General features: G+C 43.8%; 2 protein-coding genes across 2 annotated transcripts; both read left to right on the top strand.

Annotated features, from left to right (window-relative positions):
- The first annotated feature begins 135 nt into the window (after positions 1-135).
- On the top strand, positions 136-1,452 carry FAM32A (family with sequence similarity 32 member A). The gene is made up of 4 exons (XM_030509820.1): positions 136-256; positions 338-479; positions 572-625; positions 774-1,452. Exons 1-4 carry the CDS (start codon positions 180-182, stop codon positions 840-842), a joined length of 342 nt encoding a protein of 113 aa, XP_030365680.1. The 5' UTR covers positions 136-179; the 3' UTR covers positions 843-1,452.
- A 221-nt stretch (positions 1,453-1,673) lies between these two features.
- AP1M1 (adaptor related protein complex 1 subunit mu 1) lies at positions 1,674-10,668 on the top strand. Its single transcript, XM_030509819.2, has 12 exons — positions 1,674-1,795; positions 2,370-2,526; positions 2,913-2,980; positions 3,543-3,673; positions 3,816-3,963; positions 4,584-4,710; positions 5,091-5,233; positions 6,199-6,270; positions 6,501-6,659; positions 7,309-7,434; positions 7,641-7,716; positions 8,739-10,668. Exons 1-12 carry the CDS (start codon positions 1,754-1,756, stop codon positions 8,759-8,761), a joined length of 1,272 nt encoding a protein of 423 aa, XP_030365679.1. The 5' UTR covers positions 1,674-1,753; the 3' UTR covers positions 8,762-10,668.
- Positions 10,669-19,207: the final 8,539 nt, after the last annotated feature.

Below are 19,207 nucleotides of genomic sequence, written 5' to 3'. Positions count from 1 at the left end.
CGGGACACACAGTGTGTGGGGCTGGTTTGATCCCGGCACATCCCGGGGCTCCGGTGTCCCCCCTCAGGGCGGTGTCGGCTCTTCCCTCACGGCTGGAGCCGGGGAGGGGGGGACGGACGCGCCGTTGCCGTGGTAACAATGCCGCCCGCCAGGGGGCGCCGTGGTGCGGCGGGAGAGCCATGGCGGACTATGAGGCGGTGCAGCGGGGGCCGCTGCGGCTGAAGGGCAGCGGAGCGGGGCTGGGGGCCGGCAAGCGGTGAGTAACCAGGGGGGAAACGGGCCTGGGGGGCACCGGGTGGGCAGCCGAGGTTGTGCGGTGACCGCCCTCTGCCCGCAGGAAGAAGAAAAAGAAGGCAAAGGAGAAGGCCCAGATCCTGGAGCAGATCGTGAGCAGCAAGAAGCAGGAGGAGGAGAAGAAGCGCGGCCTGGACAAGCGCACCCCAGCGCAGGTGGCCTACGAGAAGATGCAGGAGAAGCGGGTAAGGCTTTAAAAACCCCAGTTGGGACCCTCCGAGGCGGCCCCTGAGGGGCTGTGGGTGCTGGTGGTAACTGGGCTCTCTCGTTTCTGCAGCAAATGGAGAGGATCCTGAAGAAAGCATCCAAAACCCATAAGCAGAGAGTGGAGGTGAGCGGAATTATCCTGGTTTACTCAGGCTTGTTGGACGGGGGGAGCTGTTTTGCCTCCGTGAAACACAGAAGCGGGGAGGCCGGGGGCTTTGTGGTGGTGTGAGCACCAAGTATTAAACATTTTCTTCCTCTTTCTCTCCCCTTAGGACTTCAACAGGCACTTGGATACTCTGACTGAGCACTACGACATTCCCAAAGTCAGCTGGACAAAGTGAATGGGGTGCTTCTCAAGGCTTTGGATCAGGGGGTGTATGTTGTTTGTGTTAAACAGGGTTGCCATGTAAATGTGTGTATTCTCCGTACTGACTGTTTTATATATCTCCCGAATGTTTATGGATTTGTACTTCTATTTCATTGGTTTGGGTTTTGAAACCGAATACTTAACCAAGTCTCTCCTTGGCTGATGAGCTCTGATTTATGAAGGTGCAGAGGGGTTGGGGGTTTTTAGTGCTTACAGCAAGATTAAGGCCAAAATTGATTGCTGTGAGCCAGCTGGGAAGTGTTCCTTTATTTATTTGATACAGGTTTTTTTGGACATCAAGAGTCTGGCATCTCTCATAGCATAAGTTTCTCTTGCAAGAGAGAGGAATTGTGTAGTTTCTTTTTATCTAGAGGCCTTTCAGGGGTGGAGAGTCTGCTGTAACATGTAACTTCAATGTCACTATTAAAATGCCACTGTCATCCTTTTATTGGTGCTGACTTACTTATAAACGAGGGGAAGAGTTTGCGCGTGGAGTTTTTGTAGTGCCTTGCTTGCCTTTATAACCCTTCCTGCCTTTGAGAGATGACATGTACCTCGATTAAAAACCCAACATCCCTCTTAAACCTGAATATTGTTCTTGAATATGAACATCAACCCTCTGCTCTTGCTGCCCAGAGCCCCACCTCAGCCTGGACAAACTCTCCCGTCTTATCCCGGTGCTGTTTTCACCACCATGGGGTTGAAAAGACACCCCCGGCACTATTTTGCGTCCGGGTTTGGGGAGTCAATATGTTCCTCCGCGGTTCCCTGCGCACACCCGTCCGCGCAGCAGCCGCGTCTCGTTGCGCCGCTTCCTGCCGGAAGCGGAACTCGGTGTGTGTGCGGCCGGGCGACACGGCGGCCCGGGTGGGCGGCGGTGGGGCGATGTCGGCCAGCGCCGTCTACGTGCTGGACCTGAAGGGGAAGGTGAGGCCCGGCCGCGGCTCTGCGAGGCGATAGCGGCGGAGGAGCGGCCTCCTTCGCCCCGGGGGGGCGGTGCTGAGGGGCCCGGAGCGTGCCCTGGCCTCGCTGGGGGCTGCGGGAGCCGCGCTCCCCTCTGCGGCACCTCCTTGCTGCCAGCCCAGCTGCATGTGGCAATGAGGGCTCTTGCTGTAGCGGGGGCGTCGTGGCCTGTGTCTCGGCTCCAGGTGCGGAGGGAGGCGGCTGCGGATAGCTGAGGTGCGAGCTTGGGCACCCCCGGGGTTATTAATCTCTGCCCTAATTGGAGGTAGTTTGTCTCAGAGGAGTTGGCTTGTTTCCCCGTCGTAAAGGCGTTATTAGGGCTCGTGCATCAGTAGGTGAAGAATAACGAAAAACATTAATACGTGACTGCAGTGAAAGGAGTCACATTCTGATCGGTGTTTTTGTGTTTGTGCATGGCTGGAGTGAAATGAAAGTTACTTAAAGAGGCCTTCCAAATATTTGCACGTTGGCCTTGTGTGGTAACGTCATCTCATGCGAGAGAAAAAAGAGGGTGAGGACTTTGTTGCTCTCTTTATAGGTTCTCATCTGTCGGAATTACCGCGGAGATGTGGACATGTCAGAGGTGGAGCATTTTATGCCAATCCTTATGGAAAAGGAAGAGGAGGGGACACTTTCTCCCATTCTAGCACATGGAGGAGTTCGTTTTATGTGGATTAAACATAACAACTTATATCGTATCCTTTATACTGCAGCTAACTCCTGCATGCTGGGATGCAGAGTGCTGCTACTATATTTTTGTTGTTTGTGTCTAAATGCAAAGCTGGAGAATGGGTGAAGTAACATAAAGAGGCTTTATTAAATAAAGTTGGTTTATGCTTTACATAGTGTAATGTGCACCAGCAGCACAGGGTGCAGAAAAGTGTTTATATTAATTTTACTCTAATAAATTATTTCCCAAAGGTTTATCTTCGTATCTTGTTAGACCAGAGGTGCTGTGAATTAGTTAACTCTTAGGAGGGTTTTTTTCTTTCTTTGCTAATTCTAATTTCCTAAAGGCATTTATTAAACTTTTTTTTTGAGTGGTGACTCTGAATGCATTTTCCTGAACATCCTTTATCAGTTGTTGCAACCTCTAAGAAAAATGCTTGTGTGTCACTGGTGTTTTCATTTTTATATAAAGTAGTTCAGGTGAGTATGAAATCTCCAAAGTAACCTCTGGCTTCTTTTCGGTTCAATCTGAATATAAGTGCGTAGAGCTTTCACGTTGATAAAGAACTCTATGGTAATAGCATTTTTTACTTTATATTTGGTTATTTTGTAGAACTATCTTCCTATAGTAAAGGAATTGATATTTTGTAGCTGAGTAGGCAAAGGATGTGACCCAGTGCTGTAAGTAGTTGCACAAGGCCTGAGAACATGGAGGAGAATTGTGAACTTGATGCATGAGTAGTGGCGTATCATGTAGTTCCTATGTTTGGTTCATCTGTACCTGGTGTGAAAAATATTTTCTCCAAAATAAATATTTTTCGTGATAGTTAGAGTTGCTTTTAGGATTCTCTAACTCTCTTTTAACGGAGGTGGATTTCCTGAGGCTAAATCTGCTGAATAGAATGCTGTTTGTGAATGGTGGGGTTTGGTTTGGGGCTTTTTAAGACTTGTTACTTTAGATGCAAGAATACATTTGGAATGTGCTGTACTTCCCTCAGATAACATCCTCTTCCTTCCCCTCCCTCCTGTCATTTTGTTTCAGGTTTTTTCTGAATATTTCAAGGAGTTGGAAGAAGAGAGCATTAGGGATAATTTTGTTATTATTTATGAGTTGTTAGATGAGCTTATGGATTTTGGTTACCCACAAACCACTGATAGTAAAATTTTACAAGAGTAAGTATCATTCTGTGTCTTTTACAGTGACAGACTTCTTGGAAAGTTTTGAGCATCCTTCTACATGCAAACAAATGCTTTGGCTTGGTCTAGTTAGCAAAAGAATTAATGTTCACTTTTTTCATGCCAATTATGTGTAAAGGTACATCACTCAGGAAGGCCACAAACTTGAAACTGGAGCTCCACGTCCACCTGCCACTGTTACCAATGCTGTGTCATGGAGATCAGAAGGGATAAAATACAGGAAAAATGAGGTGTTCCTGGATGTTATAGAGTCAGTTAATCTTTTGGTGGGTACCTTTTATTTTAACTTTGAATGAAAATCATAATAGGAAGTGCTGAAAGTGGCTTACTGTCTCAAAACCTGCAAGGTGCAATAAAAAATCAGGTTGACTGTGGCTAGTGGCCTGTGCTGCTCAAACCAACATCAGTCGTTAAGACCCAAGTGCCCATAAGGACATCCAGTAGACAAACAATGCTTTACTTGTATGCATTATAGAACCATAGAATGGTTTGGGTTGGAAAGGACCTTAAGATCATCTAGTTCCAACCCCCCTGCTCTGGGCAGGGTCTCCTCAGTCTAGACCATGTAGCCCAAGGCTCTGTCCAACCTTGAACACTGCCAGGGATGGAGCATTTACCACTTCTCTGGGCAACCTGTGCCAGTGTCTCACCACCCTCACAGTAAAGAATTTCTTCCTTCTATGTAACCTGAATTGCTGATTTCTGATCTGTCCTTTCCTCCTTTGTCTGTGCTCATCACCTCCCTGATCTAATTCTAACCTGCTGGATTAATTTCTCAGCAGAAAGACATCCTAGAAGACTTGGGACATGGGGATGGGGTGGGAGTGCTTCATGCCGCAATGTATCCCATCAGAGCAGTCTCACCTTTCTTTTTGTTTTACTTCAGGTCAGTGCCAATGGAAATGTATTACGGAGTGAGATAGTTGGATCCATTAAAATGCGAGTCTTCCTCTCGGGAATGCCAGAGCTGCGCCTGGGTTTAAATGACAAAGTTCTCTTTGATAATACAGGCCGTGAGTATTCCAGTGACACCTCAATAACCATGAAAGATGCTGTCTGAAGTCTTGGGTTTTGGGATGCTTGGGGTTCAGCTGAAAGGATTTATTTGAAGATGATAGAAATACTCCCTTTTTCAGTGTAGAAAACCACATTAGGTCTTGTGTGACACTGTCAGGCAAAGATGGAATACCATGGCAATGTGTGGTAACCATCTTGGTTTCCTCATCCCTTTTTTCATTGGGACTTCTGCAGTCCTAAAATGCTCTAGCAAGCTAACGAACATGCTGGCTAAAAGGGAGGAATGTCAGCAGACAAAAGCTTTGCTGTGTGGCTGGCACTGATGAGACTTTGGACATCAGCCGTGTAGCACCTTGAAATGTGTATTTATTTCTAGGTGGCAAAAGTAAATCGGTAGAACTGGAAGATGTGAAGTTTCACCAGTGCGTTCGTCTCTCTCGCTTTGAGAACGACAGGACAATTTCTTTCATTCCACCTGATGGAGAGTTTGAGCTCATGTCGTATCGCCTCAATACCCACGTGAGTCTGGATGTTTGCTTTTTCCATGATAACAGTTCAGATTGTAGGCAGCATTGCTAATAGCTTTCCCTTAATTACTTTTTTTTTTCCTTAAAATCTAGGCAGCACAGTAGTTTTCAAATCAACTGTTAATAAAGCTTTGTGCTTGCTCTCTTTGGAGGAAGAATGAGTTTGGAGGTAACTTGGCAATAAGCCTCTATATTTTCAACTACTGTTGAAACTCTTCCTGAAGTACCATTCCTGTGGTGACTTTTTAAGCTAACTCCATGATGAAGTGTCAGTGTAGCAATTCACCGGTGTCCTTGGTTCAGCTGTAGCAGTTATTTTTCTCCTTAGTAGCTGGTGCAGTGCTGTGTTTTCGACTTTAGTCTGAGAACAATGCTGATAACACACCGGTGGTTTTGTTCTCAGACTAAAGTCAAAACCACAGCACTGCACCAGCTACTAAGAAGGAGAAAAGTGCTACAGCTGAACCCAGGACAACCAGGCTTGATCGCAACAGCACTTTTGTCATTTTATTTTATTAGAGTATAGTAGCCACAGTGATAAGGAGAGTTTTCCTTCCAGAACAGGAAAAAAATCAAAATCTATAATACGACAGGAGACAAATGAAAAGTTTAGTATTTTTTTAGTAAGAGTTCTGTTTAGGGTTTGGCACAGCTCAGTCCCTAGTGTTACAATATCAAATGTTTTGGAATGCAAGTGTTTGTTGTTAGGGATTTATCTGAGACATACATTTTTAAGCCTGTAATTCTTGTAACACTTGGTCCTTGGCATATCAATGCTTGCTCATTTGTGTAATTTTATTTTTAATAAAACCACAACCTGTTTATCATTACAAGCACCAGACTTTGTTTTCTGTGGGGTTCACATGTTGAGTGTAGCTTTTTGGGGAAACAACATTTGAATGACCACATCAAAGGAAAACCTACAGCTGTTAAATGGGGTTTTTTTCCCCCCATTAGGTAAAACCACTCATCTGGATTGAGTCTGTGATTGAAAAACATTCCCACAGCCGCATCGAGTACATGATCAAGGTCAGCAGTTCTAAAATAATTATGGCTAATTTCAGTCTTTCATTTGTTCTCAAAGCTTGACCAGCAGCATGGGCATTTCTAACTTCATTAGTAAGTGTGTGTTACAGTTCTGTTCCCCACTATGTAGGTTGGGACAGAGGGGAATTGTGTTTCTCAGCTCTCTGCACTCACTAGCATAATGGAAATATTTAGAGGGCTGCTTTTCTGATTTAGTTTTTACATTTCTTTAGGCAAAAAGTCAATTTAAACGTAGATCAACTGCCAACAATGTGGAGATTCACATTCCAGTTCCAAACGATGCGGACTCGCCAAAGTTTAAAACCACTGTTGGAAGTGTCAAATGGGTTCCAGAGAACAGTGAAATTGTCTGGTCCATTAAGTCTTTTCCAGTAAGTCTTATTTTTAGTCTTATTGCTTGATAGTGTAATAATTAATTAACATTCATATTTTATGCATGTTCAGACTGCCTATTAGAAGCAGATTCTAATAGTATCTAGTAGTACTGGCTTCTTCCTTTTCTCCCTTGGCTGAAGGATTGGAACTTGCTAATAGATGTTTAAGATACTGCTGTTTATATTAGTTTAACTGGGATATTTTTTCAGAACGTGGTTAGAGAGCAGATTTTTGAGCCAGGTCTGTGGATGGTGTAATCCCTTGGCCTAGGTTTAGCAGCAGCTGTTTTAGTTTGTCAGACTGTGCTTCTTGGGTGGTTCCATGAGCATGAGCTCTTTCAAATGTTAATGGAGTGGTGGTACAGCTGTCTGTCACTATTTAGTCAGAAAGGGCAGCAGCATTGTTTTCATTTGAGTATGAGGCTGGAAGAAAACGATTTATGCCTCAGGCTGGTCCTAATTTTATCTGAATCTCAAAAAAACCCACACATTTTTTAAATAAAAACAAGTGCTTGCTTTTAAGCCCTAGAGAAGAGCTGAAAGGGTGGTGGAGCTCAGCGATTTGACATTAAGAATATACCACTTGTATCGTTGCAAGTGTGTTGTATTTTTTGTTTCAAGAAAAAAATCTGTCCCTTTTGGCTAGGGTGGGAAAGAATACTTGATGAGAGCTCACTTTGGACTTCCAAGTGTCGAAGCTGAAGATAAGGAAGGAAAACCTCCCATAAGTGTAAAGTTTGAGATTCCATATTTCACCACTTCAGGAATCCAGGTTAGTAGCTGAAAATAGAAATACTGATCAGTATTTTTAGGCTCTTCATGCACAAGTTTTTCTCATCTTCTTGATGATTCCTGTTCAATGTTATCCATACACCATATTTTTGACCCCCCCAAAAATCTCATTTTTATCTTCTTTGCTGAATGCTGCTTGGCTGACATGGGAGACTTTATTTCTTTTTAACATACTTTTGTTTCTAGGTTCGCTACTTAAAGATAATTGAGAAGAGTGGCTATCAGGCTCTCCCGTGGGTTCGTTATATTACCCAGAATGGAGGTAAGTAGAATCATAGAATTGCAGAATGGTTTGGGTTAGAAAGGACTTTAAAATCACTCAGTTCCAACACCCCTGCCATGGGCAGGGACACCTCACACTAGACTGTGTCACCCAAGGCTCTGTCCACCCTGGCCTTGAACACTGCCAGGGATAGAGCATCTACCACCTCTTTGGGTAAACCTGCTCCAGCGCCTCAGCACCCTCACAGAGAAGAACTTCTTCCTTATATCTAACCTGAACTTCCCCTGTTGTAGTTTGAATCCATCACCCCTTGTCCTATCACTACAGTCCTTGATGAAGAGTCCCTCTCCAGCATCCTTGTAGCCCCCTTCAGACACTGGAAGCTGCTCTGAGGTCTCCACGCAGCTTCTCTTCTCCAGGCTGCACAGCCCCAATTTTCTCAGCCTGTCTTAATACAGGAGGTGCTCCAGCCCCCTTATCCTCATGGCCTCCTCTGGACTTGCTCCAGCTGCTCCATGTCCTCCTTATATTGAGGACACCAGAAGGCAATACACTTGTAGGCATCTCCAACTTGCATATTTTGTTTCTCCAGCATACGCCTCCAAATAGAAACACACAAACGCAGTTTGCTCATATTCCTAAGTATTAAACTATATGGTTTAGACACAGATTAAGGTTTGCTGCTTTTTCCAGTCATCTTTTTTGGTGTCTTAATGAAAGGCCCAATGGGATTGTTCAGTATTTTGTAATTAAGCTGAGATTTGGTGAGATTTTTGGAATGTAAATTTAAAAAGAAATCACTCATACATACTATTCTGCCAGCTTCAAGATGTATATAAGACACTGTCTACTAGAAGATACTAGATTGTTAGCAAGTAAAAGTTGTGATGAGGGGGGGTTGGCTTTTTCTGCCTGCAATTACCTTAATCACTTTAGAGCTCATTATCATGGCCATTCTAAGCAAAGTTATGGGTTTGTTTCGCATCTTTTCATCCCCATTTGCTCATCTGCTTTACTGAAATGATTTACTAAACCACTTTTGGGTTTTTTCCCCTTTACAGACTACCAGCTTCGAACGCAGTAAAACCCCTCGCAAGCACCACAGAGAACAAAACTTCAGGCCTAGAATTTGTTTGCAGAAGCTTCTGTGGTACTGAGAGCTGTGAATGTTGTTGCCAAGGGTCTTGTTTCTGCAATCTTGGATTGGCAGGACAGAGATTGGAAATTTACTGTTTTCAATAATGTGTTTGAGCATTTGAACCATTAGTATTGATTGTGTGAATATTTATTTCATTCTTAGAACATGCTGATCTTGCTGCTAAATGCTAATTCTGAGTAGCAGTTACCTTGAGGAGCCAGGAATACAGAACAGACCTTGAGAATGTCTTGTCAATGCCTTGTCTGTTACATCCACAAAGTTTCTAGTATTCATATCTTAGGATCTCAAAAGACATTGACAGGGTTATGCTACAAATTAGGGAGACAATTGTGCAATTAAAATGACTGCTGAACACTTAGTTGTATTTAGCCCAAGGTATTTATTTTTTTCTGGGCATATGGGTGCCTTAACTCATTCAAAGCTCTGTTAACTTATAAAAATTAATGGGATATGAGTTGAAACTATGTGAAATCCACAATAACTGTTTGCTCTTTTTTGCATGGTTTCAAACCAATTGGTCTGACAGAACAACTTCAAGTGAAGGGTTTGGAAATGAAAATATGAGTTTGTTAAAGACTAAGTTAACTGAGAACAAGGGATCACAGAAGTAAATGTCTATGGGAACATCTCTGTAGAAGCATAATGATTGCTAGTTTGAGTTAGTCAGAATGCAGACTGAAAATTTCAACCCTGTGCTACCCCTAGGGCATGGAAACCCTCTGCCAATTGACTAGTTTTTGCTTTATTTTAATTTCTATTTGTAAAACAAGTTCCAAACTGTAATAAGTAGGCGTAAGACCTTAGATCGATTATTGAAAGAAAGATCAAAACCCTTTTGGAGGTGATGACATTTGGTAGGAAGATTGGGTCTTTACTATTGTTTTTCCAGATGATAGTAACATACTCCAACCTCTTCCAGAAAATTGATTGTTGTTGATGAAGAGGCTGATAAAAATACAGTTGCCATCTTTCTTCCAGCTTGCCTTTGTGTTAATTTAGGGTGAATATTTCCCTTTTTTGGTATAGCTTGCTAGAATTTATTTGTCCTAAGGGAGATGCTTTCTGTCTCAGTCTTTTCCATTTGTAAGCAACTAGAATTATAGCTTCCTGGCAAATGGATTACAGTTCAGAATGTTATACTTAAAGGTATTATGTTTTTTTTACATGCCGTTTCATTTTGTATTCTGAGAAGCTAAGATTGGCATGGGTGTACATAGTTATTTTGATTTAATTTTTGGGGTTTTTTTCCAGAAAAATGATGATGGTTATCAGTATTTTTCTTTATAAGCAATTTTTAGAATGCTTTGGTTTGAATTTAGTACTCCTGACAGATGCTAAACTTAAACCAGCAGAATCTAAACATATGTCTGCAAACGTGATGTACTACACTGTGCGCAAGGTTCTCCACACCACTCTGGTGACAAGTCCTTGACTCTCCCACCAGATTGAGAAGACATTTCAGTCATTGTCCCCACTAAATCCTTGTAGACCTTATATATAGATATACCTGGGTATACAGTATATACTGTTAGCAAAAAAAAAAAACCCAATTAAATTCGCTTGCAGTGTAGCTGCTGTGACATTAGAGGAAGATCTGCCTCAGAAAGGGCTGATCTCTGGCAGTACCGAGGCAATACGAGTTAGGCAATGGTAGGTGTGGATGTGTGTATTCTGCAGTAAGGTTAGTGTATTTGTCACCCCACGAGCTCGATGTTGAAACAAATGAAATCATCCTCAAGATTTTGGTTCCACCACTCATTTTCATTTGAACAATGAAGCTTATGACTGGACTGAACATTTTTATATTAAAACTGTAACTGGTGGACAAATCATTTTCTGATGACTGTTTTTCTTCGAAGTGTTCGCTTTTATTACTTGTCTGTAAAATGGGACTCTTGATCCCTGTTTGTTTTCCTGTTGTATCTTGCAGACCAGGACAGTGTTTTCTCATATTTCTGTTTCAGTGATGAGGCATCAGCCATGCTTGTCCACGAAGTAATAAAGGGCAAAAGCTCTGCTTTGAGTCAGTTGTACTTCAGATTGTAGCCTCTAATCTTCAAGTACCCTCAGCTATTCTGATATGAGGCCTGGATAAGTGGAACTGACTTCGTAAAAGTATTCCTCTTCCTGATTTGTGTACCAAATACTGGCAAAGCCTTTGCTTTTCTGTTGTTCTCTACCAAATCTTCCTGGGGGCGATAAAACTAGTGCTTGTTATCACCCTCTATTTCAGAAAGCAAAATAAACCCCTACCTCTTCATCCATTCCTTGTTGAAACGTTGGGTCTCTGTGTACTTAGGCAGAAAGACAGAAACTCGGTGCTAGAACAATACAGCATCTCTGGCTCTTATTCAAGGAGTAACTTGTTTATCCTTTGTAAGTTTTGTTCTTGGAGCAGCTGCTAAATCTTCCCTCTCTTGGTGCCTTATGTTCTCTGCCTAGTATGGAAAAATGTAAGGTTGATGGTCTGCTGCTACCTTACAGCTAAGTGCCTAATACAAAATACTTCTAAAAGACGATTTGCACAATTCAGGTAAGCAGTGAAGTGTCTCATCTGTGTTTTCAGCTCCACGTGGTTTCATAGCTGTGTTACCTGGAATTTGGGATATGGAAAGACTAAACTTAAGTGGCTCTGAAACCACATGTCTGTTCCTAAGCCTGATGTTTAAACATTCTCTGCAGTCTTGGTGTGATACCTGGGAAGCAGGCTGGTTTTCTCCTCAGTGAGCTTAAGTGTGTTTCCCTTCTCTATCCTAACACAGACTGCTGGCTCAGAATATTTCGACAGCAGGAAGCATTCCCTCTCTTCCTTTCTTGGCATGCAAGGCTAACCTCATCTACTCATTGTTTAATTGCTAGCTGATTAGATAAGTGTCCCTCAAGGTGCGTCAACGGCGCTCCCCACTGCAGTAAATATGTAGTGTTACTTCCTGTAGTAGTGTGTATGTGTATCTGATCTCTTGGCTTTCTTAGAATGAAAGTTTGCAATAAACTCTCTCCTTTTTTTTTGTTCCCTTCACGGCCAGTTCTACCAGTAGGTGGCATTCGGAGCTCACTGTGTGTGTTAATGACCAGAGTCGTGCAAACTGTGTACTAAGTGTGTCTCTTCATTTGGACAGTACAGCTATTTTAATGCCTCTGAAAAAAAACCCTATCTAAAATGATTTGGTTTTTAGGCTTATGCAGTGTGATGATTGGAGTTCAGTAACTTCTCTGTGTAGTTTGACAGTTCTCTCAATGCTTTTCTTTCTGTTACTCAAAGGGAGGGATGAGCTGCTCTGCATTGCCACTGAAGCAGCTACTTGTTGTTTGTTGTGCATTGGTCAAGACCTTGCTGGGTCACAAGTTAAGGCTCAGCTGGTCTGAAGGCTCCTGTTTGATACATGTGTGGGAGAGCATCTTTTCCCCTTTTTTTCCCCCTATTCGATTATCTCTAGAGAAAACTCTTTGTCTCGATAAAAGAAGCCAGAACCTGCCTCCCAGTCAAATAAAGTGGGTGTCAAAGAAAAGCTTCATTCCACATCTGTCTTCCCACTGGGGAGATTTTAATTGGTGTTCTCTTAAATGTTTCTACTCTTTGTTATTGCCATCCTTTATGGATGTGTACTGATTGCACTGCTTATATTTGCTTCCCGACTCTAATCCGAGCTGGTTTTGTCTATAAAACATTCTTACACATAAAAAGAGACAGTAAGACTTTAGTCTATAGTGGGTTTGTCTTGGGTTGAGAGGCTGCACCTGTTTATTTCTGACTTTACATTCTCTGACAAGAAATGGGCTTGGCATTTCTAGCTTTATCTGGTGCCAAGTGCAGTGTGTTGCAATTCGTTCAGCGCTCTTTTTCCCCTCTGTGGTTGACACCCACTGCTGTTTGTAATTTCAGCAGCCCTGGCACCACGAGGGTTGATGGCCTTGCAGAAAATAGCGTGAGAGAGCAAAGTTAAGGCACAAGATGAATAATCTGCATTGCTATGGTAATTAATTATACAACAATGTCATTTATGTTCAGGAGAAGTTGTACTGAAATCACAAACGATCGTAAACCCTTCTTTTCCACTGCATTTTGTGCAGCCTGGAATGTTCTACACGTCCTGCCCTCTCTATGCACAGATTAAACTTGTTTCTCTTGTAGCTGGGGTATGTTGTCTTGACTCAGCGTTTGTGCAAGCGCAGTTAGTCACATCTCTCGCTGTACTTAGATGCAGGAGGTTCCCTTTTGGAGTTATTCCACTGTGTCATTAGTGCATTAGGTAAAGTCTTTGGGTCCTTCTGTATTTCCTCCCTTCCCGGGGCCGGTGAGCTGGGCTGTACCTTTGATGTCTTTGGCTTTGGCACCACGGGGTCTGTGTGCAGATCGTGGCCAGCTCTGGGTGTGGGATCTTCACAACATGACCATGGCTCCGGGCAGCAGCACATCCAGCTCTGGGCCTTGCGCCCCAGTTCCTAAACAGAAAAACAGAATATGTTTTTTAAAGATGGGAGTTGCAGCTCAACTCATCTTCTGTGTTCTCCTGAAAGTGAAGAACTGTTTTATTAGGAACTTGGTGCAAACAGACACCTGAAACTGAGATCATTGAGAGCCCTGCAAAAGCAATGGCATCGCATGGGAAGATTAAATCAACTTTTCCCAGTTCTGCTGCTCTGTGGTTGTTTCAGACTGGTTGAATCAGAGGATTTGGATAATTTAGAGTTTAATACCAAGGATTTTGCCCAGCTTAGCCGTCTGACCTCTCATTCTTCCCCCTTCAAGCTGTGAGCATCTCTGAAGGCTCATTCTGGTCTCATCGACTGCCCGGGCAGCTGCAGCATTGCACAGATGCAACTTCATTTTGCCGTAGGTGGAATTACTCTGGGTTATTCTGAAAAAAAAGCTGGGCTAGAACTTGGAGCCTCCAAGTTCATTTGCAGGCTGATGGTCAAATAAATAAGCAGAAACAGGCCTGAATCAACTGCTCAGCAACGTGAAGAACAAGGCGCTCCCAAAGTCAGCGTGCCGGGCTAGGGCCCGTCCTGGAGAAAGTTTTGTAGGCTTAGTTCAAATCTTGGCTGTGGATTTGTACCTTGGATCAAAGTTTTGTTGCAGGCCCTTCTCCAATATAAAGCAAAGAAACGTAAAACAACAAATATCCAGTGAAATCCAAACACAATCTGCTCGATGTTATGCTACAAAAATGAATGAACTCTGCCTCCCACCCTCTCCCACTGTGACTTGCTGTGAATAAGCACTGCTCAAAGGAAACCATCGCAAGAAGTTCTGCCTCTTTCCAGCAGGAATAACAATTGAGCAAGGAAAAACGCTGACTAGTTTTCTCTCTGCTCTTCCAGTTGGGCAGGTAGAGATGAAGAGCAGATGGGGTGTTTCAAGCAGCATTGAAAGGACTCACCCTTAGCACACAACTAACGCCCAAATAGTCAGTTATAAGGCTTTAAAAATGTTTTTTCTATTTAAAAAAATCTCTTTTCTGTCCTTCATAAGGAGCGTTCTAGACCTCATTTGAGACTTTTAGACCATCTGAAGCAGCGTGGTTGTTGCAGCACAGATTTTGAAGGATAGAAGGCATGTCTTGGTGAAATTGGGCCAACTTGGCTAAATCCATAAAGGTGTTAGTTATGAATCTTCAAGCCAGTGGGTTACAAGTCCTTGCTGTGCCTGTGGGATCCCATGGAAGGCTCCACAGAGGGATTCCTTTCCGGCAGGCTCAGGGTTGCACTGTTGGGTAACCAGGTTCAAGCCTGTGCTCCAGCTTGGAAAGAGGACAGATCTCACTCTGGGTTTTTCTACTTTAAGCCTTAGTTACAGGGCTTATAGAAGCTGCTGGTTCTGCTACCTATGTTCTGGTGAGTGTTAGCATATTCCTGCACCAGCAAGGAATGAAGGATTTAAGAATCCCATAAAGTCCAGGAGCAGGCACAAGTACTGAGTTTCTTCTTGTATCAAGATTTAGGAGGTTTTGCCATAAGGGCTTTGTGAATGGGCTGGCAAATACCCACTGGGTGTCGAGTAGGATATCTCAAGTGTGGGTCAGAAATAGCCAGTTAAGAGGTAATATAATACCCAAATCCAGGTGCAGTTTTGTATTTTCAGCAAGTTCTTCCTGAAAGCTGCAGGAGTGCTGCATTCCAGGCTGTGTACCAGTGACTGCTGTGGTCCAGCCAAGGAGATGGGACAAAGCTACACAGGCAGGAAGAGTCTGAAGAGTCTTCTGTATGAAAGCTGGAGAAAGAGCTTGGGGGAAAGGATATGAATGAGGCCTGTTTAGAAATGCCAATGTTATAAACAAATGAAATCTGCTTTTTCATCTTCCAACGTAAAAACCCCAGTCTGTAAAGTTGAAAAGGAATATGTTTAAATTGACAAAAGAAAATATCACCGTGTAAAAGTCCACCTTTTCACTCTATTTGTTTAGAAAAGGACTTATCAGTCCAGTGCTGCACCACAACAGAGGTAGGAACCCTTTGCTAACAGAGCTGAGCTCTCATCTACGTTCCAGCCACCTCTAACTACTCCCTGACCAATAGCGAGCACATGGAACGAGTGTTTATTTTCTTTCTTGCTTATTTATTAAAACAAAAGCACAAGACAGAGGCTTCTACGTGTTGTGAACTCTACAATTGTTAAAGTTTCCAAGAGGTCACAAGGGTCCCAGATAACATTAGCAGCTAAGTGCTATGTTGTCCTTTTGTGTTATCAACAGGAAACATCTTTACCGGCACAGGAACTACAGCTTTGTAATTGGCCTGGTGCAAGAACATGACAGTATTTTCTCATCCTATCAGGATTCGGATATTTTGGGAGCTGGTATATAAAGCTCGCGGCACACAGTGTCTTTGGACATTAGGAACAGGTTCATGTCAGAAATCAGTGTGCTTTGCTATTTTAGCAGTTGCTATAGTTGCAGCATGAATGATTTTTCTGGCCCTGTGTGCTCAAGGGTGGTATTTCATTACAGTTCATACGTATATTTTTATTATTGGAGAGGAGATGGACATAGTTAAAGTAATTAACATGGTGATATAAGTCTCGTAAAGAAGCCTTTAGCGAATAAACAACAACTCCATAAATCATATCAATGCAGGCCTTGTTTAGCTCTCATTAAATACTCACAGACTTCTATGGTGTAGGACTGAGCTCTATCCAAGCAAATTTCAGATTCATTACATGATAAAATGTTATACTTGGGCTTCGAAATAAGAAGTGTTCCGTGCACTGAATGATCTATGTGTTGAAAGGAACAGCCCTTCTGCCTCATGCAGTTAACGGCAAAAAAGGTCCAGTAACATCCATAACTAGTATTAGATCAGAGCAAATAGCATTTAAATGGAGCTGTAAAGAGCCGAGCTGGAAGGGGGCCAATAGTGCAATTAATATTCTGTACAGAATTACACCACTCGCTGATTATAGCAAACTCATTTGGACCATTTGATAAAGCTGGAGTGTTTTTTTCCATACCTGCTGTCACTGTTTTGATCGAAAGTAACTAACTACCAAGAAGGAGAAATGACAACAGCAAAACCCCAGCATGAGAGCCCCAAGTTTGCCCTAAAATGTTCATAAATTCAAATAACTGGGGGGGGGGTCACTTCAATCCTCCAGAATAAACAGCACTACACAACCTTTTTAGTGAGCTCATCTGTGGCTGTTTCTATGGAGTTCCCACAGTCAGATTCTCTAACTTCCACTCTTACTATGATTTTTCTTACGCATCCCTTGACTTTAGAAATCCAGGTTATTTCTCTACAGCAAATTCTTTGGTAGAGACGGGTGAAGGGATCATTTTGTTATCGATAAAACTGACTTCTACCTTGAGGAAAGTTAGGATTTTGTTTTCCATTTAATTGCAGAACACACCAAAATAAGTGGCCTCTGCAGTTTGCAGGTGCATTTCAGCGCTGGGTTGGTCACAGAAGCTTCATTTGGTTCAAAGCAGCAGCCCTCACCGATGCCAGTAGGTGCTGGGCAGCACCATCCCAAAACATCTCAACATCTCCAGGCAAAGCCAGAGCCGAACCGGGAGCTGCAGATTGTTCTGCACAATGATGCCCCCAGCCTCCCTGTATTGTGCCAAATACCAAAAATACCAAGGGCTAATGACAACAGGAGTTCTTTCTGGGGGACTGACACAGCACGTAGATGGGGCATTGTAAGAGGATTTTTGCTCCCTCTTTGCTCACTCTTGTGACACGCTGGTGGAGGTGGCGGGAAAGGAAGGAACATTTTGCTCTTCTGACTTCAGCGTTTGAGTAACCGAGCTCTCCAAAGCAGCAGTGTCAAAGCAGCTTTCTTTTCTCCACGCAGTACTTTGTGACAGTAGAGCCAGAGGGGTTTAGATTAATGAAGTGAAATTTTTTTGTAGCAAACACAAGATATATGGGGTTTTTATTGGGTTAGGATCACGAATTCAGCAGAGAAAAGAAAACAGCAGCTGCAATGGCTGGAAGTTAAAGCAAAGGCAAGTTAGAAGAGGAGCGTTTGCTTCCAGCAGAATATGTGTGTTTGTGTGCTGGAAGAATTGATGCAGGGGAGAGCTCAGAGGTCCCTGTATGAACATGGAGGAATCTCTTCCAAAAGATGCACCTTCTCCAAAAGCTGCAGTCCCAGAGCTCATATCCATGGACGCGGAGTGGAAGCTGTGCCCTGTGTTATACTAAAAGGGATGCTACCAAGGACCGTGGCGGTCCCTCCCCTCCAAAAGTTCAGAGTAATCCTTCCTAGAGGTGTTTTTCTCCTGCAGAGCTCATCAAAGCCGCTGCCCTTGCGCTGAGCCACACACCTCCACCCTCAGTTTGAATTTCCTGCAGATGCCATGGGACATCCCCGGCACCACACGCTGAGTCAACGCGGCACCCGGAGCACGGCGGGTGCCTGGGTGCCCCCGTGAGAGCCCGCAGCAGGATCGTGTCTGCTCTCGGGGAACTTCTCACCCACGTTTCCTGCATGAATCCCGGGTGAGAGCAGTGGCTGTGCGAGGGCACAGGGGAAGCCAGCGGCGTGGGAAGGCATGACGGTGCATGGCATGTCCCATCCTGCCTTGTTCAGCAGCTGGGACCAAAACTGTTCTATTCCCTGCCCTTCATCCACATACACAGCCCATTGCTGGAAAAACTGCCTCTTTTTTGGGCTGAGTATCAGGTATTTTCCCCTTTCCCCCCTCCAGGACATTGATTACTCTATCCTTTGCCAGATAGGTTAGAAACTGTTGGCTTTGTGCTTGCATGAGGGATGCTGGCCTCACATCGCCTGGCTTCTGACCATTCTCCTCTCCCCATACCCACAAAGTGAGAGAAAATATTAAATGTTACAGCTGCTTTTCCCTGCATCCATAGTGCATTTTTGAAGGGACGCCCTCAGTGTGCCTTGCTGTGGTCCAGCACTTAATTGTTCCCCATGCTGGATCCCATCAGTCTCAGTTCAGAGCCATTAAAAAGCTCTGTAAGCAGAGGAAAGGTTTTAAGACCATATTGTGGATATGGGGCCATCTCAGGGCACAGGAGGAATTAGCAGGTGTCTGTCACAACAACTTCACTCCAAGATCGTATTCCTGGTGGTGTGAATGTTGGGCTGCCCAGGAGAGGTCATTTGTACAGCAGGGCACCCCACCAAGCCTGTGTCCTGTAAAGCAGAGCTCAAAGGACTTGGGATAAACCTGCTGGAGCTTGGGGAAGGACACACAACTGAGCTGTACATGTTTTGGTGGAGCCTGGCAAAAGCGCTTGCTGTTAACTGGAGTTAACAGTGCAGTGTCAGTGCTTTCTACGAAGGAAGTGTGGGAACGGCTACACTTTGCTCATGAGAAGGGTGAGGCATCCTATTCAAACTCAGCAAACCAACCCTTCTGCAGCACTTTGAGAGGCTGCAAAGCACAACGTTTGTAGCACCCTCAGAGGTATCTGGGGCTGCGATTCTTCGCCTCTTCTGTTTTTTTTGCATGGCTCTGTCATTGCTTTTATCTTGGTCTACAACAAGGGAAGGGCAGTTGTAGCTCATTCTCACAGGCCTACAGAGCATCAGTGAAATAAACTGGAAAAGCTCCTTAGAGAAAGGCAGAGAACTATGGCTGTCAGCGTGGCTGAAAGTGAAAAGGCTGAAGAATCCTTTGGCCCACATAAGAAGGGGACCAACTTCTTGTTTTGCTGATACTCTTGAAAAGAAACAAACAGCTGCTTTTCATTTTCCATGTTAACCAGCACTGGGGCTGCAGCAGAGGTCAGTGATGGAGCTGCTGTCACAGCCCGCACGATGCTGCATGGTGCTGAGCTGAGCCCCTGTCAGTGGCACTGCTGGGGCTGGGGCACAGTGCTGGGAAAATGTCCTGAATAGTCATTTTTAGTTTTAAAACCAAACCAAACCAACACAAATCTAGCTTCTTTCAA

This window comes from Strigops habroptila, chromosome 20, assembly GCF_004027225.2.
Source record: "Strigops habroptila isolate Jane chromosome 20, bStrHab1.2.pri, whole genome shotgun sequence".
NCBI lineage: Eukaryota > Metazoa > Chordata > Aves > Psittaciformes > Psittacidae > Strigops > Strigops habroptila.
This window is presented reverse-complemented; position numbering and strand designations above follow the sequence as displayed.

What these genes read in the sequence shown, in the direction of transcription:
- FAM32A (XM_030509820.1), top strand. Translation starts at nt 180, where the DNA reads ATGGCGGACTATGAGGCGGTGCAGCGGGGGCCGCTGCGGCTGAAGGGC. An exon ending in GGGCTGGGGGCCGGCAAGCG is followed by an intron (nt 257 to 337) that starts GTGAGTAACCAG and finishes CTCTGCCCGCAG; the next exon opens with GAAGAAGAAAAAGAAGGCAA. An exon ending in AGAAGATGCAGGAGAAGCGG is followed by an intron (nt 480 to 571) that starts GTAAGGCTTTAA and finishes TCGTTTCTGCAG; the next exon opens with CAAATGGAGAGGATCCTGAA.
- AP1M1 (XM_030509819.2), top strand. Translation starts at nt 1,754, where the DNA reads ATGTCGGCCAGCGCCGTCTACGTGCTGGACCTGAAGGGGAAG. An exon ending in TTTTATATAAAGTAGTTCAG is followed by an intron (nt 2,981 to 3,542) that starts GTGAGTATGAAA and finishes ATTTTGTTTCAG; the next exon opens with GTTTTTTCTGAATATTTCAA. An exon ending in GGTCCATTAAGTCTTTTCCA is followed by an intron (nt 6,660 to 7,308) that starts GTAAGTCTTATT and finishes CCTTTTGGCTAG; the next exon opens with GGTGGGAAAGAATACTTGAT.